The 21,618-nt window shown below is 42.9% G+C and overlaps 1 protein-coding gene across 3 annotated transcripts; it reads right to left on the bottom strand.

The window, feature by feature from the left end:
• LOC115121297 (protein mono-ADP-ribosyltransferase PARP12-like) lies at nucleotides 1-21,289 on the bottom strand. Of its 3 annotated transcripts, none has more exons than XM_065021571.1 (12): nucleotides 20,921-21,289; nucleotides 20,326-20,461; nucleotides 8,396-8,699; nucleotides 6,770-6,820; nucleotides 6,358-6,484; nucleotides 5,875-6,040; nucleotides 5,648-5,768; nucleotides 3,797-3,893; nucleotides 3,584-3,659; nucleotides 3,350-3,480; nucleotides 2,406-2,557; nucleotides 1-2,299 (listed from the first exon to the last, which is right to left on the bottom strand). In XM_065021571.1, exons 1-12 carry the CDS (start codon nucleotides 21,193-21,195, stop codon nucleotides 315-317), a joined length of 3,621 nt encoding a protein of 1,206 aa, XP_064877643.1. In that variant the 5' UTR covers nucleotides 21,196-21,289; the 3' UTR covers nucleotides 1-314. The 3 variants fall into 3 exon arrangements, with proteins under 3 accessions (XP_064877643.1, XP_064877644.1, XP_064877645.1); XM_065021572.1 differs by lacking the exon at nucleotides 20,921-21,289 and adding an exon at nucleotides 20,723-20,765; XM_065021573.1 differs by lacking the exons at nucleotides 5,648-5,768; nucleotides 5,875-6,040; nucleotides 6,358-6,484; ... (2 more) ...; nucleotides 20,326-20,461; nucleotides 20,921-21,289 and adding an exon at nucleotides 5,033-5,625.
• Between the last annotated feature and the right edge of the window lie 329 nt (nucleotides 21,290-21,618).

The following is a 21,618-nucleotide window of genomic DNA, read 5'->3' as shown; positions in this document are numbered from 1 at the left end:
AATTATTTTCTGAGTTTATTCAGTTTAAAACAGAGAAATCAAACCTGTTTCATTTACAAAATGTATGGACTGTGTCAGCAGACCTGAGTAAAGGAAACATGCTCATCAAATTCATATTTGTGCAAAATTACCAACGTCTGGTTAGTTGTGAACAGCTTTACTATTATTAAGCCCCTACAAGGTAAAGATACACAGCTATAAAACATATTTAGTATGCAAATGCATTATCATTCCAATAAATGTTCTGTTTTTGAAAATGAAGTTCGCCATCAAAACCTTCTATTAACTTACTGCTCCACCCTGACAAAGGCAAGTTATTGGAGAAGGCACTTGTTTTTTTCTTTGGTGTCCCTCCTATGAGCTGTTGGAACACTGTACAGTGACTCAGGAGGAGATCTAGTGAAGGCACCTGTCGAGGGAGAGAACACCCGAGATAGCAACCTATCTGAGGGGGAGAGTGTGCTAGAAGGATTGCTTGACGTGGAGGGGGAAGTGCGTGAGGGAATTTGTGTGTAAGTGGGGGAGTAGGATGAGTGAGAAAGTGTGTGATAATGTGTGCTCAGTGAGGATGAAGGGGATAGTGGGTGAGAAGAACTACTGTCAGAGAGAGTGCGAGTAGTGGTTGTTGAGCGGGTGTGAGCCCAAGATAGGGTGCCAGTTAAAGGGGAAAGTGTGCGAGAGGGGGTACTGGCTGAGGGAGTGAGTGGAGGAGAGAGGGTGGGGGGTTGGGGAGCGAGTCTACGAGAGGCTGTACTGGCTGGGGCAGTGAGTGTATAAGAGGGGGTACTGGCTGGGGTAGTGAGTGTATAAGAGGGGGTACTGGCTGGGGTAGTGAGTGTAGGAGAGGGGGTGGGGGGTTGGGGAGCCAGTCTTCGAGAGGCTGTACTGGCTGGAGTAGTGAGTGTAGGAGAGAGGGTACTGGCTGGGGTAGTGAGTGTAGGAGAGAGGGTACTGGCTGGGGTAGGATGTGTATAAGAGGGGGTACTGGCTGGGGTAGGGAGTGTATAAGAGAGGGTACTGGCTGGGGTAGTGAGTGTAGGAAAGGGTGTACTGGCTGGGGAAGGGAGTGTATAAGAGAGGATACTGGCTGGGGTAGGGAGCGTATAAGAGAGGGTACTGGCTGGGGTAGGGAGCGTATAAGAGAGGGTACTGGCTGGGGTAGGGAGCGTATAAGAGAGGGTACTGGCTGGGGTAGGGAGCGTATAAGAGAGGGTACTGGCTGGGGTAGGGAGTGTAGAAGAGAGGGTACTGGCTGGGGTAGTGAGTGTACGAGAGGGTGTACTGGCTGGGGTAGTGAGTGTACGAGAGGGTGTACTGGCAGGGGTAGTGAGCGTACGAGAGGGTGTACTGGCAGGGGTAGTGAGCGTACGAGAGGGTGTACTGGCAGGGGTAGTGAGCGTACGAGAGGGTGTACTGGCAGGGGTAGTGAGCGTACGAGAGGGTGTACTGGCTGGGGTAGTGAGCGTACGAGAGGGTGTACTGGCAGGGGTAGTGAGCGTACGAGAGGGTGTACTGGCAGGGGTAGTGAGCGTACGAGAGGGTGTACTGGCAGGGGTAGTGAGCGTACGAGAGGGTGTACTGGCTGGGGTAGTGAGCGTACGAGAGGGTGTACTGGCAGGGGTAGTGGGCGTACGAGAGGGTGTACTGGCTGGGGTAGTGAGCGTACGAGAGAGGTTACTGGCTGGGGTAGTGAGTGTGTGAGAGAGGTTTGCAAATGAGGAAGTGAAATCTGGGCCTCGGGTGATATCCACTAATTGAGAACTTGTGGCTGGCTTTATGAGGACTGGAGATTGAATGAATATCAATGGGGCTTGGGCAGGTTTTGGGAGCGACTGATGGACAAAACGTGAAGTGGGACGAGAATGGGTTGGATTTGAGGAAGTGGTGGCTGCAGTTTTAGATGGATTCAAAGTGGATGGAACTCTCTTCGATGGGGTGGCAGCAGCTGTGGCTTGAATCCGGTTGGATGTTGGGGTTAAGGAAGTGGATTGGATAGAGACAGTTTTGGGTGGAGCTGGAGCCGATGTGGACCAGTGCATGACGCTATCATCATATTTGATGAGGAACTCTGGGTAAACCTGGTGCCTTTCAAACACCACATATATGGATGGGTTCAGGACATTGTCCACACAGCTGTCATAGAGAGTGGAGCTTCCCTCGCCTTTTGGAGGGGGGCGACGGAGCCCTGAGTTCCCCCGTGTGTAGTCGCCAACAAGCACCTGACAAGCAAACATGGACCTCACTCCTGAGTGGCTGGTGTAGCTGTGTGAGTACTTGGCATCCCTGGCAAAGTAACTCCCTAAAACAGAGAAGATCATCAGTAAAACAAAATGACAGACTATAGTGAGATAATGACTGCTTCTAAAATCTGACTACACTTCTGACAGATGGTTAACATGAGGTACCTTCGCCGTACACAGTTCCGTTGGTTCCACACAGCCTCCAGTCGAAGTTATCTCTGCAAATGGCCTCTACGTGTTTTGGGTCCGTTCCGTGGAAGAGATGTAGCTCCTTGCTGTTTTGACCTCCATTGTTTTTCTTCATTAAATCTCTCTTCCTGAGAAAGAATAAATGACCATTAAGAATTGACCATTAGCTGCTGTTGAGATGGATACTTTCAGATGGTTATTCCCTATTGAAATTTGGCCTCTAGGTACCCTCTGTAAGGCCAGAGGTCACCTTAAAGCAGCTCTCAGTAACTGTTATCTGGGCCCCTGAGACACAAAATCGTTTATGGGCGTCTTTAAACGATTAATATGTTTCAAATGTATAGTCTATTCAACCCCAAGGTCTCCACCTTGATTTAATGCTTTGGCAGTGAACAGAGATAGGCAAGAGTGTTTAGGTCAGCCCTCTCGTCAGAGGGGAGGGGGTGAGATTTGCTCTAGACCTCTTACATGAACATGTCTGTCTTCTCCTATGCATATGTCTGTCTATGTCTAATAAACCTTTTAAATATAGGAGATGGTCACCTTATGTTGTATCTCGCATTTCTACACACCCTGACCAGGTTTTCAATTCCTAACACTACTTCCCCATAATCACATTCAAGCCAGGGTTTACATAGCATTTTGGAAGTAACACGCTAGGATTGTGTGTGAGAGTTTACATAGCATTTTGGAAGTAACATGCTAGGATTGTGTGTGAGGGTTTACATAGCATTTTGGAAGTAACACGCTAGGATTGTGTGTGAGGGTTTACATAGCATTTTGGAAGTAACATGCTAGGATTGTGTGTGAGGGTTTACATAGCATTTTGGAAGTAACATGCTAGGATTGTGTGTGCGGGTTTACTTAGCATTTTGGAAGTAACATGCTAGGATTGTGTGTGAGAGTTGATGTAAACATACCACTGGAAGACTTCCCAGAGGTCCCTGTTTTGGACCCTCTCGATGCTGGTGATCTGGAAGCCCCTCATGGTGTTGTTGAAAAGTCCCTGGACCTTTTGATAGTCCCTGTCAGAACTCAGAAGAGTGACTGTCTGCAGGAGGGGAAAACAAAATGGTTGTTACAGCTGACAGGGCAATGTTAATGTTAAACTTCCCTGCAAGTCAAAGCCGGAGAATCACATGTAAACAAGTGACCTTGTATCCAATGTCAGGTATCGCAGACTTGTCCCAAGATCCAGGAACAGCTCTGAAATTGCGTGGTCCATTTCTCCTGAAATGACATATGAAAAATAACCTTCATATACAAGAAAAAAGTATTATGATTATAAGTCATCTATTAGGTACATATAGAAATGGTTCGATTCAGAACATAGACCCATTCTCAGTCCAATTCCATTCATAAATTACCTGCTCCTTGCAGCTTGTGCGTCCACAGTTGAAACAAAGACTGGACGTCGTCTGACCATCCTTACAGTACCATATGCTTTGTTTTTTTGTGTCATGTCTGTAATTACAAGATTAATTATTTGAACCAGCATCCTTACAGTTCCTGTTCAACATCTCTAACATCTAGGCTACCTGCTGCCGATTTTAGTAATAGAATTTGAGGGGCGTACACTACCGGTCAAAAGTTTTAGAACACCTACTCATTCAAGGGTTTTTCTTTATTTTTTAAAACTTTTTTCTACGTTGTAGAATAATAGTGAACACAAAACTATGAAATAACACATATGTAATCATGTAGTAACCAAAAAAGTGTTTAAAAAAAAATCTAAATATGTCAAATCGCCACCCTTTGTCTTGATGACAGCTTTGCACACTCTTGGCATTCTCTCAACCAGCTTCATGAGGTAGTCACATGGAATGCATTTTAATTAACAGGTGTGCCTTCTTAAAGGTTAATGTGTGCAAATTCTTTCCATCTTAATGCGTTTGAGCCAATCAGTTGTGTTGTGACAAGGTAGGGGTGGTATACAGAAAATAGCCCTGTTTGGTAAAAGACCAAGTCCATATTATGGCAAGAACAGCTCAAATAAGCCAAGAGAAACAACAGTCCATCATTACTTTAAGACATGAAGGTCAGTCAATACGGAACATTTCAAGAACTTTTAAAGTTTCTTCAAGTGCAGTCGCAAAAACCATCAAGCGTTATGATGAAACTGGCTCTCATGAGGACCACCACAGAAATGGAAGACCCAGAGTCGCCTCTGCTGCAGAGAATAAGTTCATTAGAGTTACAAGCCTCTGAAATTGCAGCCCAAATAAATGCTTCACAGAGTTCAAGTAACAGACATCTCAGCATCAATTGTTCAGAGGAGAATATGTGAATCAGGCCTTCATGGTCAAATTGCTACAAAGAAACCACTACTAAAGGTAACCAATAATGAGAAGAGACTTGCTTGGGCCAAGAAACATGAGCAATGGACATTTGACCAGTGGAAATCTATGGTCTGGAGTCCAAATTGGACTCCAGACCAATTTGGTTCTAACCGTTGTTGGTTTGTGAGACAAAGAATGGGTGAACGGATGATTTCTGCATGTGTATTTCTCACTGTAAAGCATGGAGGAGGAGGTGTTATGGTGTGGGGGTGCTTTGCTGGTGACACTGTCTGTGATTTATTTAGAATTCAAGGCACACTTAACCTGCATGGCGAACAACATTCTGCAGCGATACGCCATCCCATCTGGTTTGGGCTTAATGGGACCAGCTTCAGCTATTTTACGAAGAAAGAGAGTGATGGAGTGCTGCATCAGATGACCTGGCCTCCACAATCCCCCGACCTCAACCAAATTGAGATGGTTTGGGATGAGTTGTACCTCAGAGTGAAGGAAAAGCAGCCAACAAGTGCTCAGCATATGTGGGAACTCCTTCAAGACTGTTGGAAACGCATTGCAGCTGAAGCTGGTTGATAGAATGCCAAGAGTGTGCAAAGCTGTCATCAAGGCAAAGGATGGCTATTTGAAGAATCTCAAATATAAAATATATTTATTTAACACTTTTTTGGTTAGTACATGATTCCATATATGTTATTTCATTGTTTTGATGTCATCACTATTATTCTACAATGTAGAAAATAGTAAAAAAATAAAGGAAAACCCTTGAATGAGTAGGTGTTCTAAAACTTTTGACTGGTAGTGTATAAGAGTAGCCTTTCAGACTAACTGTAACTTGTGCTAAGCGCTTTAACTAAAATGTATTATTATTATAACAGAAGGTTGCACATGAGAGCTGTTTTTCAAGAGTTTGAAATGTGTTACCTCTGAAACTCAGCTCATAAGACTGCTGGCCTGCAGTGAACTTCACCACAGCACTTTGATCCTCCTGGAACCTTTTCTCGAGGTCTTCACTGGTGATGGACGACAATCTGTGCATCTCTTTCTGTGATTTATAGGAAAAAACATCTATTTCAAGGGGAACAACAGTTTACTATCTATTATTGTCCTCGTAACACATCAGCCTGTTTTGAGTGTTTCACACCACTTACGATGGATGCGTACTGGACCCATTTGCCGTACTCGTCTTCCCAGAACCACACCCACTCTGTGGTGAGTACGTATGTGGGCTGTGTCACGGAGGAAACTGTGGAGAGACGGCGAACTTCCCGTAACCCGTGGCTCATGGAGTCGAAACGCACACGCTCAGATCCCTCACTGTGAAGGCATGACAAATGTAAATGGTAAAAAAAACACAAATGGCTATATTGTACCTTATTCACAGGTCGACATAGTTTTTCTAGTTAAAGGTAGACTCAGCAAAATGATATTGCCACAAGCAGCACCGCAGATATTGAGATGCAAGACAGTCACACGCAGTACTATATCTGAGCATGTGCACGTGTTCGCTTCGCTGTTACAGCGTGGTAGCTGCAGGACCAAAACAGCGGGGAAGCTGAGTCTTGCGCTCCAACTCTCTTAGTTGTTGAGGAAATCGCTGAGTCTATCTTTAAGCATGACATAACATACTGTACCTGTGTATCTTAGAAGGGTCACAGAAGTCTCTCTCGATTTCTTCGTTTGCTGGCAGAGCTGACCAAGTCTGTCCATCGTTCACTTCCCACTTGTAGGGCATTTTGAAGTGGACTCTCCAGCATTTCTCTGAAAGTCACACATTTTTAGTGAGATGTGATATGTTGCTGAGTATCACTGTTGCACCTGGGTAACAGCCTGATTTGTCCCTAAATTGTGGTTTCATGGAGTTTGTATTGTGTCCCTACTGACAACCTTAAGTTGTAGATAAACTCATATCCGGCCGGGTGCCATAGCTTCTACCTGAGTAAAAATCAGGAAAGGCCCTTGCAGGTGTTCTGTCAAAGCAAACATGGGAAAGCTATCCTCCAGACACTCTGCCACCACACACAATATCTCCCTCGTTAAATGTACCTCCTTGTTTGCAGTCCCCCTTGACAAAGAACAGGCAGATCTCATTCCTCACTGTAAATAAAGAACAAACAAACATTTAGTTACATGAAATCAAAGTTGGTAACAGGGTTGAGGTCAATACCATCTCAATTCCAGTCAATTCAGAAAGTAAACCAAATTCCAATTCCACCTTTTCCTCACTAGCTAGGTTTCCATCCAAACTATATGCACATTTTCCTACCAGAGATCTGTTTCCATCAAATTGACTTGTTGCGGATAAAAGGCTGTGCATGATGACATAGCGCACATAAAAATAACTTTTGCGGTTAAATTCCCAAGTACCGAATAATTGTTTTTGCGTTATATAGCGAATGTGCCCACTCTTATTGGCACGTGCGCTCTAGCCACCAGCTCGCAGATACATTGCAGGTATAGCTTACACGAACACCCATTTGCACACACTGTATCTAGATTTTTCTATTGTGTTATTGACTGTACTTTTGTTTATCCCACGTGTAACTCTGTTGTTTTTTTTGTTGTACTGCTTTGCTATATCTTGGCCAGGTTGCAGTTGTAAATGAGAACTTGTTTTCAACTGGCCGACCTGGTTAACTAAAGGTGAAATAAATTTAAAACAAATAAAACATTATAGACAAAAGAGCAAGATCATTTTTATTTGTCAAATGGCAGCCAAGCATCGATGATCATGTCACCAGAATAAGACCCTTGATGTTAATTGGAAAGGAGCATCAAGTGTGTCACCGTGCACTTTCACCCCCCTGTGAAGTTCCTAACTTATTTCACCTGTAGCCTAATAAACTGTATGCTTTCTCCAGTTGTAGTAGGACCACACAACATGTCACCCTGTGACTCCAAGTTTACTTAAATATTATGGTTATTACATCAATATTTGAGAATGAGTATTTCCACAGCCATTTCTCGCATAATCACTTTTACTGACCCTCCCAAAAAACCACACGATATCTAGTGTATTTTGTTGTCGACATTTGGAAAGTTTACCAAGAAATGTTCATTTTCATGCAACATGTACTTTACTCGCATAAAAAGGTTGGATGGAAACCTGGTTATTGAAAAGTATTGAAGAGAATTGGAATATCAGTGTACTTATTGAATTGACTGGTGTCATGGCTGATGAAAGGAGAGGACCAAGGTGCAGCGTGGTGAGCGTACATGTTCTTTAATTAAGAAAAGACACCGAACAAAACAATACACACGACAAAACAAAACCGTGAAGCTTAAGGCTAAGTGCCATAAAGAAAGTCAACTTCCCACAAACACAGGTGGGAAAAAGGGTACCTACGTATGGTTCCCAATCAGAGACAACGATAGACAGCTGTCCCTGATTGAGAACCATACCCGGCCAGAACAGAGATAGAAAATCATAGAAACACAACACATAGAAATGCCCACCCTAACTTGCGCCATGACCAAACCAAAATAGAGACATAAAAAGGATCTCCAAGGTCAGGGCGTGACAACTGGTCTGGAATTTAAATGGAATTGACCCCAACCCTGGCTGGCAAGCAAGTCCATAGAGAAATACTTTTGCAGGTAACTATAGCGACTGTTCTGAAACATTATTCCCCACTGAACACAACCCTTTTGTTTGCTCCTGCAGCCATCTACCTGTGTTTCTCTGAGGACAGCTCTGGGGCCTGTTGATGGAAGCAGCACCGCCGGCACCTTCACTTTTCATGGCCTGGATGTTCTGGTAGGTGGACAACATGGACACCATTAGATCGTTTGGCACTCCCCTCTGCTGCAGGGTCCTCCGTGGGTGTGGCTCGAAGAAGTCATGACACCTGTTGCAGTTGGCTCCCGAGGAGCAGGTTCCTCTGATGTACCTGTCACACACGTGAAGTCTCCTGCACCCCTCCTGATCAGGGCAGTTGCCATATTGCCCGGTGCCTTTGTTATAAGAGTTGCACACCTGAAAGAGTGAGAGACGAGGCTTTTAAAATACTTGTTTACCATACTCTATGTGCAAGAAAGCATGAGATGAACACACAGCGCTATTGGGTAAATCCATTTGAATTCAATCCCTTTTTGACAGAACCCCTATTGATTTGAACAAAACCTTCCCTTCCAAGTGCTACACTTTTTGAAGTTTAATGCCAAAACATACAAGAGATTAAAAACTATTTTAAGTGAGAATAACACAGCCTAATTCAGACTCTTAGAGGGGGTGCTTCCACAATAATGTGATTTGTACCGCATACAAGGTAAAGCATTGGATTCTTCACACCATAGTAGGACATTATACCATTACGGTACCTTTTCATGCTTTAAAAAACCAATGTAATTACAGCAAGCTTTGCTTTTATACTTACCAGACGATCAGGCTTGATTGAGCTGTTTTGTCTTGTTATGTGGTGCCTGCCTGTATTTCCTTAAACCTTTATTTTAACAATACACGTCATTGAAAAAAAGAACATCCTTTTTTGGTCTGTATGTGCCCAACAGGTGGTGGTGTGTTGGACACAGTATCTCAGATAGATACACCCTACCTGCATTCCTCATTTCAGTAACGGTTAGCTTCCCTGCGTAATATTGACATCAGCGCAGAAGCAGCCCAGAAGCACTTGTTTCAAACATGGTCCTGTTTGATCAATTGCTGGGCTGATCAATGGACAGTTCATTACCTCGTGCAAAATAATATGTAGCTTAAAGTTCTGATTGTAGTTGTATTTATGTTTATAGTAAAGATGTTGATTCAACAATAATATACATTTACAATAGGCTTATATCTAAAAAATACATAGACAAATGATATACAGTACTAGTCAAAAGTTTGGACACCTATTTATTCAAGGGTTTATCTTTATTGTTACTCTTTTCTACATTGTAGAATAATCGTGAAGACATCAAAACTATGAAATAACACATGTGGAATCATGTAGTAACCAAAAAAGTGTTAAACAAATCTAAATATATTTTAGATTCTTCAAAGTAGCCACCCTTTGCCTCTGACAACTTTGCACACTCTTGGCATTCTCTCAACCAGCTTCATGTGGTAATCACCTGGAATGCATTTCAATTAACAAGTGTTCCTTGTTAAAAGTGAATTTGTGGAATTTCTTTCCTTCTTAATGCGTTTGAGCCAATCAGTTGTTGTGACAAGGTAGGGGTGGGTATACAGAAGATATCCCTATTTGGTAAAAGACCAAGTCCATATTATTGCAAGAACAGCTCAAATAAGCAAAGAGAAATGACAGTCCATCATTACTTTAAGACATGAAGGTCAGTCAATACGGAACATTTCAAGAACTTTTAAAGTTTCTTCAAGTGCAGTTGCAAAAACCATCAAGCGCTATGATGAAACTGGCTCTCATGGGGACCGCCACAGAAATGGAAGACCCAGAGTTACCTCTGCTGCAGAGGATAAGTTCGCCACAAATGAACTGCACTTCCGATTTCAGCCCAAATAAATCCTTCAGAGTTCAAGTAACAGACACATCTCAACATCAACTGCTCAGAGACTGCGTGAATCAGGCCTTCATGGTCGAATTGCTACAAAGAAACCACTACTAAAAGGACTCCAATAAGAAGAAGAGGACAAAAAACACGAGCAATGGACATTAGACCGGTGGAAATCTGTCCTTTTATTCTGATGAGTCCAAATTTGACATTTTTAGTTCCAACCGCCGTGTCTTTGTGAGACGTTGAGTAGGTGAACGGATGATCTCTGCATTGTTTAATACTTTTTTGGTTACTACATTCCATATGTATTATTTTGTGATTTTGATGTCCTCACAATTATTCCTCAATGTAGAAAAAAAATAAAAATAAAGAAAAACCCTGAAATGAGTAGGTGTCCAAACTTTTGACTGGTACTGTATAGATCTATACCGTTATATATAATTGCAATTGCAGTCCATTATCCCTCTGAAGAGTATGAATTAGGCTGTTTGAGAAGGTTTGAATCCAAAGCAACCAGCCACCACAGTTTGAATTACAATACCAACATAGCTTTGCCCTACTACAGTAGCTATGTGCTGGAAAACCTTGGTAGAGCATGGGTGGAATAAGCATTATGGTGCTCGTGAATTTCTTTTCTTTTTCGGCTTCAGACCAATTCCTATTCTGACTTAAAATGTCGTTTTTAATTTCCATGGTTTCACACCGGAAAATGATTACGCAACATTATAATACAGCTTAACACATGCTCTCCTTGTGAACCCTCACAATGTTGTGCGTTTGACTTATTGATAAGATCCCAGCTCATAATCCTACTGATCATTGCTCAAAGCAAATTGGTGAGAGCAAAGACTGAAGCAAATATTTACAATGGGATTACACAATGTATCTGGCCAGATGACGACAGGAGCGTGAAATATGGATGAGCTGTTCTCAAAGGAAAAGTTCTGAAATATTCTCTCTCACCAAGGCAAGGTGCGACCGTGAATGTATCATAGTCATCCACCTCGGAAACAACTTGGGACACACAAAGGTGCGTCAGATGTGAGCTGATTTGGAAGCTGCCATCCAACTGTTCCCAACTGTTCCCCCCCCCTCCTCCCTCTCTGCAGATGACTTCGTCAACCATTTTGAAAAGAAGGTCGACGACATCCGATCCTCGTTTGCTAAGTCAAACGACACCGCTGGTTCTGCTCACACTGCCCTACCCTGTGCTCTGACCTCTTTCTCCCCTCTCTCTCCAGATGAAATCTCGCGTCTTGTGACGGCCGGCCGCCCAACAACCTGCCCGCTTGACCCTATCCCCTCCTCTCTTCTCCAGACCATTTCCGGAGACCTTCTCCCTTACCTCACCTCGCTCATCAACTCATCCCTGACCGCTGGCTACATCCCTTCCGTCTACAAGAGAGCGAGAGTTGCACCCCTTCTGAAAAAACCTACACTTGATCCCTCCGATGTCAACAACTACAGACCAGTATCCCTTCTTTCTTTTCTCTCCAAAACTCTTGAACGTGCCGTCCTTGGCCAGCTCTCCCGCTATCTCTCTCAGAATGACCTTCTTGATCCAAATCAGTCAGGTTTCAAGACTAGTCATTCAACTGAGACTGCTCTTCTCTGTATCACGGAGGCGCTCCGCACTGCTAAAGCTAACTCTCTCTCCTCTGCTCTCATCCTTCTAGACCTATCGGCTGCCTTCGATACTGTGAACCATCAGATCCTCCTCTCCACCCTCTCCGAGTTGGGCATCTCCAGCGCGGCCCACGCTTGGATTGCGTCCTACCTGACAGGTCGCTCCTACCAGGTGGCGTGGCGAGAATCTGTCTCCTCACCACACGCTCTCACCACTGGCGTCCCCCAGGGCTCTGTTCTAGGCCCTCTCCTATTCTCGCTATACACCAAGTCACTTGGCTCTGTCATAACCTCACATGGTCTCTCCTATCATTGCTATGCAGACGACACACAATTAATCTTCTCCTTTCCCCCTTCTGATGACCAGGTGGCGAATCGCATCTCTGCATGTCTGGCAGACATCAGTGTGGATGACGGATCACCACCTCAAGCTGAACCTCGGCAAGACGGAGCTGCTCTTCCTCCCGGGGAAGGACTGCCCGTTCCATGATCTCGCCATCACGGTTGACAACTCCATTGTGTCCTCCTCCCAGAGCGCTAAGAACCTTGGCGTGATCCTGGACAACACCCTGTCGTTCTCAACTAACATCAAGGCGGTGGCCCGTTCCTGTAGGTTCATGCTCTACAACATCCGCAGAGTACGACCCTGCCTCACACAGGAAGCAGCACAGGTCCTAATCCAGGCACTTGTCATCTCCCGTCTGGATTACTGCAACTCGCTGTTGGCTGGGCTCCCTGCCTGTGCCATTAAACCCCTACAACTCATCCAGAACGCCGCAGCCCGTCTGGTGTTCAACCTTCCCAAGTTCTCTCACGTCACCCCGCTCCTCCGCTCTCTCCACTGGCTTCCAGTTGAAGCTCGCATCCGCTACAAGACCATGGTGCTTGCCTACGGAGCTGTGAGGGGAACGACACCTCAGTACCTCCAGGCTCTGATCAGGCCCTACACCCAAACAAGGGCACTGCGTTCATCCACCTCTGGCCTGCTCGCCTCCCTACCACTGACGAAGTACAGTTCCCGCTCAGCCCAGTCAAAACTGTTCGCTGCTCTGGCCCCCCAATGGTGGAACAAACTCCCTCACGACGCCAGGACAGCGGAGTCAATCACCACCTTCCGGAGACACCTGAAACCCCACCTCTTTAAGGAATACCTAGGATAGGATAAAGTAATCCTTCTCACCCCCCTTAAAAGATTTAGATGCACTATTGTAAAGTGGCTGTTCCACTGGATGTCATAAGGTGAATGCACCAATTTGTAAGTCGCTCTGGATAAGAGCGTCTGCTAAATGACTTAAATGTAAAATGTAAAAACAACGGTGATCTACTCTGACATCACACAGTAAAGGAGTTGGAAGTTCCAGTGGGAGGAGGACAGCAACAAGCACAAAGAGATGGCCCGGTGCGCTGTCAACCAGTTGGTGTTTGCATTTCTCTGTGACAGGCGCATGCCCACAATCCACCATTCTGCCAAAAAGCACTGTGTCCCTGGGCAGTACCTTGGGGATTACGTGCATCTCACCGATGAGGGGAAACAACCTCTTCCTTGAGAATCTGACAGCTGGGCCCGTATCCACAAAGCATCGCAGGGTAGACAATTGGGCATAAGTGCTGAGCATAGAGAGATTTTACTCCTACTCTTATGGGTAAAAATAGAAGCTATGCAAGAAGTCTCTTTAGTCGTAAGAGTCACACCTAGTCGACAGATATTTAGGACACCTCGTGAGCTGTCCTAACCATTTAAGAGTTACCAGCAGGTGTCTTGATTATAGAAAAAGGTAGCGAGTCAGTGGTTCCGGCATCATAGACAGGCAATTGCTTTGGAGTTGAAAGAATGTTTTGATATTTCTATATGATCAACACAAAAATAATCTAGGCCTACATGCAACGGTACCTGTTGCGCTTTTGACAATGATTTCACATAAGGCCTAATTCACATGATATAATGCCTGCCTGATTATTTCATTAACCTACATGTTATTTCAAGCAGAATATGACATTGTTAATAAAGACACATAAATTGGTCATGCGTAGATAATGGTAATATTATACAAAACAGTTAAAACATACTGTTTGGATCAGTGCAAAACGACTATCACATGATTGAAAATATGGGAATTGTAAAAAAAATATATATATATTTTTTTATGCATGCCAACATATTAGGCAAGAATTAAGAGTGATCGTGTCAGGTGAAAATTGTATCAAACGTTTTACCATTTCTAAAATTTACTGTAGTCACATTCACCGTGGTTGTCTGAAGCGTGCTATAAATTTTACAGGCTGCAATGCCTGCATCGCCATTGGTTATTCCCATACCCGCAGGAAGTAGGGGTGCTGCCACCCCCTGAAATATCAGAATCAATTAAATTATCATAATAATAAACAATTAAGACATTGAATTATTTCTTACAGAAGAAATATGAAACGCATAACAAATTGAAAGGGAACAGTTTGGAGATGGGAAAATTATCAGACCAAAAGGCGAGGACACAACAGCACGTGACAAGACTGAAACCAAAACAGTACACTGTTGATTTTATATGCATTTGACATTTACTAGATAACACCATCTGAAAATACTCTGGGTACATTCAGTGACATGATAAGACTTTCCCAGGAAAATGTGGGATCGGTGCAACATAAAACAACAGGGTTTGAGTGAGAGCATTAACTGGTGTCCCCAAGTGACCACACACCTCTCCAACGTGTGCACAGTTCCTAAGTGATTTGAACACTCTTGTATGACTCAAAGATGAGTCTTCAACTATAAAGGGGCTTTTTTGAGTTCTCCTTGCTGTGCTGTTGAGGAACTAGAGGAAGCACACTTGTAGTTGATTTGTTTGGAACACAACCCCTGCCACCATACAATTACTGTTATTATTTACGTAATCCAAAAACATAAATCTCAATCTAGGTCCAGGTGAGCATGATTTGAAAGGTTGTTCTATTGCCAACAAGACTAGCTAAATTATAAAATATGACATTACAGTGTCAGGCTTTCACAATGCAATTCAGGGAAAGTGTAATTTTAGTGCCCATGGAAAAGGAGTCATGAGTACATTCAGGTGTGTGTGTGTGTGTGTGCAGCGCCAAATCTTCTTCACAGTAGACATACATAGGCTCATTCTGTTCAGGGTACAATGCCATGTCATCTTGTAACTGTACATCAAACATAGTGATCATAAACATTGAAACAGTATATGAGTTTTATGATATGGAAATGTGAAGTGCACATTTGGACTCACAGGTGTTTGGCTTGCTTGTATGACATCAAAGCAGTATTTATTATAATCCTCAACATCTCACATTTCAATATACTGTACATTGAGACCTCTTAATTTACAGCATTTCCCGCACTCAGTCAACAAAATATTTACAAAATTTTCCCAATTAGTGGGAGGGATGGGGGCAACTTCTTGTCATGCAAGGTGCTCAAGTTCAGAATGTCTGTCAGTCAAAACCCATACAGCACTGTGGAGCACAAGCAGTCTGACAAGATGTAGAGCATCTTACTGTACTGCCACGGAGTGCCCAAATCTGCTATTTTCAACCTGGGTACGAATGTAAAGGGTTAATATTTTTACAATTATCAAAAAAAAATCACAAAAAAAATCAAAACAATGTTGTAGCTTAGACCCTATTATGTTGTGTCCGCCATCAGTTGAGACACAACATGCTCTAGAATACACAGTGGGTATCATGTTTTGGCTGATAAATGTACTAAAATGGGAATACAATTGCAATGTCTACTTTCAAAATGGTTCCAGAAAGACTGTTGGAGGTGCACATATCAGAGAATGTTGACTTGAATGGGAAAATATGTTGTTTTCAATTATACTGTCGATCCTCCATAGGAAACCTATTGAACTTGAACCTGATCGAACATCTCTGGTGAGAAAATAGCTGTGCAGCGATGCTCCCCATCCAACCTGACAGACCTTGAGAGGATCTGCAGAGAAGAATGGGAGAAACACCCCAAATACAGGTGGGCCAAGCTTGTAGAGTCATACCCAAGAAGACTCAAGGCTGTAATCACTGCCAAAAGTGCTTCAGCAAAGTACTGAGGGTCCGAACACTTACGTAAATGTGATATTTCATTTAATTTTATATATATATACACACACACATATATATATATATATACACACACACACATTTGCAAAATGTTCTGAAAACCTATTTTTGCTTTGTCATTATGGGGTATTGTGTGTAGATTTGAGATTTTATTTATTTTTATCAATTTTGTTGAATTTGTATCCAGCTGTAACGTAGCAACATGTGAAAAAAAGTCAAAGGGTCTGAATACTTTCCGAATGCACTGTAGGGTGTAAAAATGTTTTGATTCAAATCATAGGCCTATGATATTGAATGTAGGCTACCTGTTGTGCGTATGTTCATGTGTGTAAAATTGCCTCGCCTGACAGGGTAGGCTACCGGCAGGGGTGTAGGCCTAGTTAAGGGGAAACGCAAGTAAACGCCATTTACCCACCCTTTTCAGAAGAATGCAGTATAGGGAGCGTTACTTTTTTCACTGTGACCGGCAATCAGAGTTTACCCACCTATTTGTTACCACTACATCACTGGCTACCGGTAGGCCTATTAGAAGTTCATGGTAATTCACATTGTAGCCTAGTCTAGTAAAGTTGACCGTGTGTGTTAGGATGACCATCCCATTTTTCCCAGGACAGGTTCAGCCCCGTTTCAGTTGTCATGACTTTTCAGGCTACAAAAAAAAAAATGTATTTGCAAGAAAGACACATCAGTTAATGTAGACTAATAAATGGTAATCCCTGAATATCTTTAGGTACACTTTTTGGTGTTTTGTAACAGATTTCCATTCATCAAATGGTGTGGGAGAAAAAAAAATAGATTGACTAATGATAAAAATGTCACCAAGTGCATTAGCTGGTTCTGTGGAAAGCTCAGGTTAAAGATCCCATTAGCCAATGTACAGTGGGGAAAACAAGTATTTGATACACTGCCGATTTTGCAGGTTTTCCAACTTACAAAGCATGTAGAGGTCTGTAATTTTTATCATAGGTACACTTCAACTGTGAGAGACCGAATCTAAAACAAAAATCCAGAAAATCACATTGTATGATTAAGTAATTAATTTGCATTTTATTGCATGACATAAGTATTTGATACATCAGAAAAGCAGAACTTAATATTTGGTACAGAAACCTTTGTTTAATCATAATACTGAATGTAATGTGTGTAGTTTTCGTCAAGAATTAGAACAAGGACTGTCTGTTCCTTGTTAGAAACTAATGGAGCTATCGTCAGACCGGCTGGAATGCTGTGTTCCTTACAGGACATTCTGTCTCTACCCAGGGAGGGGAGAGACCTTGGGCTTGTAGTAGATTGTTTAACAGGTGGCAGACAATGTGGGAAGGCTTGTGAACTATATTGCCATTGTATCGGAGAAAGAGGAGCAGCATTCAAAACGCTATGACGAAATGTGATGTATATAAACCAATGTACATTGTATTATGATCAGTACTCCCGAGAATAAACGCTATTGATTGATTTTGAGACTGGTCTCTGTCCATTTTATGCAAATAAGTATCTTACAAATTCTTAGAAATGGGCAAAGTGTTTTAATTGAATTGGTTGAACATATAGGAATAAAATTTATTTGACAATATACAAAATGTTTTATTATTTTTTGTATTACATAAGGGGTCCTGCCACCATTATAGTCTAAACCCGAAGCAGATGAGGGCGTTACTGAGCGTGAACAAGCAAGAACTCAGATGAAAGATAATGGAGGCGAAAGGACAAGGGGAGTTATTTAATTTACTTATGGGGTGTATCCATATGCTGTGTGTGAGGCTGCAAAGCTATAAAGGCAGAGCTCCGTGCTTAGAAAGTTGGTTGTTCCATGGATCAGCACGGCTTTGCTACTTTGTATTAAAGTCTCATTTGAATTCGCAAGTTCCAGTAAGAGTGTTATATTTCTGAGTCACTACAATGTGTCATGACGTTGGCCTCTTTGGGTATAGCAAGCCCATCCCCCTCTCCCCCTTGCCTCCTTCAACTAGGCTGCTGTGGTCAGAGGTCATACATTCCTGTGAAGACCTCATGGACACACCGTTATAGAGAGTAGTTTTTCATGGAGACAAAGGAAATCCTTCTACCTCACAGAACTTGAGGTAAGAACAAATGTCATGTTCCGGGAGAAAGTGTAAAAGATCGGTGAAGAATCCAGCTACGAACTGGTCCGTTTGTCACAACTTGGGCAGCTCATGAGAGACGGTGTGGCCACATTACCATAACGCTGTTTATATAATAGCCCCAGATATAAGGTTTACATCTAATTGTTGTATAAGATGAATGAGTGAGTATGATACTGTTTACACAATTTTACAATGTGATTTTGGACTGTTTAATGAAGGAAAACCCAAAAAGGGAATTGGATTTGATCTAAATCAGAGGACCGCCCCTAATGCCCAGTTAGGGTCAGACATCCTGGGACCGCCCCTGAGCCCAGTTAGGGTCAGACATCCTGGGACCGCCCCTGAGCCCAGTTAGGGTCAGACATCCTGGGACCGCCCCTGAGCCCAGTTAGGGTCAGACATCCTGGGACCGCCCCTGAGCCCAGTTAGGGTCAGACATCCTGGGACCGCCCCTGAGCCCAGTTAGGGTCAGACATCCTTGGACCGCCCCTGAGCCCAGTTAGGGTCAGACATCCTGGGACCGCCCCTGAGCCCAGTTAGGGTCAGACATCCTGGGACCGCCCCTGAGCCCAGTTAGGGTCAGACATCCTGGGACCGCCCCTGAGCCCAGTTAGGGTCAGACATCCTGGGACCGCCCCTGAGCCCAGTTAGGGTCAGACATCCTGGGACAGACCTTTTCTGCCATTCCGAATAAAACCAAACTTTGAGAAATTATCACCCGACCATGTTTCTCTCAATCACGGGAGTACAAAGGTTGTAGACCGAGCTTACCTCAATTACGAGATGGCTAAAGGTTGCAGACCATTGCTGAATCTTTTAACCGTACCACGTGGTTAAACTCTTAGACTATCGATACCGACAGAATGAGAACAAGTCTTTGATATTAATTACTAGTCTGCAGCTAGGAATTCGGTATCATTGAACGCGAAGAACGACAACCGCCGAAACATCTATTCTATAACGTCACTTTGAACTGTCCCCTCTAACCAAGACAGAGAGAGAGAGAGGGAGAGAGACGGACAATTCTACAAAAGAAAGACTTTTCAGCGATCAAGACAACACGCTGAGCGTAAATATATATATTGATTGAAATTGTTCCCGAATGAGTGAGCGTTCATGTGTAAAGGATTAGCATTTCAATTGTTATAATTATCACTCTGTAGTGACTTCTTAGTCGACCCCCACTTCTCCTTTGTCTAACAAGCCGCCATGCCGGTTCAGCCCACTAGGGCACATTTTCCTATCATTTAATGTAACCACATTTACCATGTTTGTTTGTTTGTTTGTTTATGCATTTCTGTGAATTACTTAGTTAGGAATAAATAAATGATTTAAGACAATTTATGTATGGATGACTCATAGTGAAGACTGGATTCGTGCAGATAACCAACAATTTACGACGTTTGGAATGAGACTAACGTGAGGTAAAAGAAATAAATCATTAATCAGACTATTGATCAGATATGAAAATATCTGAAAGGTTATATTGGGAAATTATAACTTTGTAATCTGAATACTTTCCTTGATGCCCCGACTTCCTAGTTAATTAGTTACATGATTATTCATTTTAATCGCGTAATACTAATTACAGGAATCTTTGATAAAAACTAAGTCTTCAATTGAATGATAGTAAAGATGCAACAAATGGCACGAGTATACATGCAGTTTTAACGCTGGAATTACTTTGGAGTGGACAAACATGCACAGGTAGCCTACTTTTCAAGTCCAAAAGATCACTTTCTGACCAATTCTTCCATGGGCAAACATGTGGAAAGTTTTATTTACATAAAAAGGGATGCTGTCAAAAAGTGATTGCTTTTAATATGTGCAGACAGCACCTCTTCATCATTCACAGACACATTGCAGCCCCCCCCCACTTCACACATTTTGCCATGTTAATGATGTCTGAGTGACTAACAAAATCAACAGGGGCCCTCTGGAGGTCAGCGGCCCTGGGCATGTGCCCTGCATGCCTGGTCGTTATTTGGCCATGATTACTATAAGTTTAGATAGCTGGATAGACTAATTGACCAATCTAAAAATGGTTAGCTGACATGACTAATTGAGTGACTGTCAGTGAATGACCTAATAAGAGAAAAATTGCTGACACACAAACACATTTCGAACTTGCACCTTTGTGTATTACACTATTCTAACGCTCAACAACAAGTTGAGACACCACTCCCCCACCCCCTTGCTTATGTCACTTATGTTTGGAGCTGGCCCTGCACACACACACACACACACACACACACACACACACACACACACACACACACACACATTCCACTGATCCACATCAGCAGTTAGAGGTAAACGGTTGGCTCTTACCGGTGGAAGGAGAGAGTTGTCATTCTGTAATAATAGCTGCCGGAGTTCCTGTCTACTCAGCGTCTCAAGTTGATGCTCTCTCAAAACTATGGAGTTGTGTTCGGAGTGAAGGTCATGGCCAAAGCGGCATGTCCGTCTGGGAGTAAAAGTATCAAGAAACATACAAAGCACAATGCAGTTTGCTGAATTAATTAAACTTCTAAACCCCATATAATTTTTCAACAATGTTGCAGTTTTATGTTTGGGCTGAAATACCTCAAATGTAAAAATAGTAATAATAATAACCCGTTGCAATGATACATGTACACAGTCAAAAAATGGGCGTGTTCGTTTTGCATGGCCTGGTGCCCGGGAAGAGCAGAGTTTTAACCGGGCCACGCAAAACAATCTGTCTTACTTTACTTCTCTGGGCCTATCGCTGCGTTTCGACAAGGCAGTCCAATTCTGATATAAAAAATAAAAAAATTGGTCCACTGAAAAAAATCACATAAACTCTAAAAAATATCAGATTATCGGAAATAAGTTTCGAATTGGAATGCCTGTCTAAAGCGCATCCTATTTAGCGCACGTCATATAAAACATATTTTATGCTTACCTTCCCCTACTATTCTTGCAGTCCCCAAATAGATAAAATTTACATAAGTGTAAATCATTGCAGCCATCACATTGCTGCGCTTTGCAGCGTCTAACTTTCGTTTTCGCAATAATGCGTTTGTTTCCATTGCACAGCGCTATATAAAATAAATCGTTTTCAACAAGTTTATCAAGAGCGCAGATAATATCTGCTCCAACCCCAACATCTGCCAGATGTGCATAGTCCAATGTTCCCTGATGATCGCAAATTAATTTTAATAACAATTGCTGAGCCATCTCGCAATAACTTGCGCGACTGTTGTTCCTGGTTTAGGACAGTGGACCACAGGCTACCGCTACAACAAAGACAGTACAGTATGAAGATAGGCTAAAACTGCTTCTCCAATAGAACTCCCTGATCGCACTGGGCGATGTCATGACGACGTTGGCTAGCAAAGCGCATGCGTAGAAAGACGTCACGGTCACTCGTGCCAAACTGCGCAGGTGCGGGCAGTCATATCAAAGGCATTTCTTCAATATAAAGTCGTTTTTGACGAAAATGAAAACGTGTCAGTTTGTCAATTTAACGAGGTTAGGTTAATAACATGTTCAACTACTTAAGACATTGGTTCGGATCTAGGTTGTGTCTTTAGATTTTGAGAAAATGAACAACTCAGGAATCATTTTTCACTTCTCTCATTGACTTCTTAAATCCCTAAC

Source organism: Oncorhynchus nerka, linkage group LG8 (assembly GCF_034236695.1).
Source record: "Oncorhynchus nerka isolate Pitt River linkage group LG8, Oner_Uvic_2.0, whole genome shotgun sequence".
In the NCBI taxonomy this organism is placed as follows: Eukaryota; Metazoa; Chordata; class Actinopteri; order Salmoniformes; family Salmonidae; genus Oncorhynchus; species Oncorhynchus nerka.
The sequence above is the reverse complement of the archived record's forward strand: the minus strand, read 5'-3'. Positions and strand labels throughout refer to the sequence as shown.

Bases quoted from the DNA above. Each gene is read 5' to 3' on its own strand.
- LOC115121297 (XM_065021571.1), bottom strand. From the start codon at position 21,195: ATGGCTCAGCAATTGTTATTAAAATTAATTTGCGATCATCAGGGAACA. The intron at 3,894-5,647 runs GTAACACATTTC...TTGTAATTACAG, and splicing joins TTATGAGCTGAGTTTCAGAG to ACATGACACAAAAAAACAAA. The intron at 2,300-2,405 runs GTACCTCATGTT...TCTCTGTTTTAG, and splicing joins CGGAACTGTGTACGGCGAAG to GGAGTTACTTTGCCAGGGAT.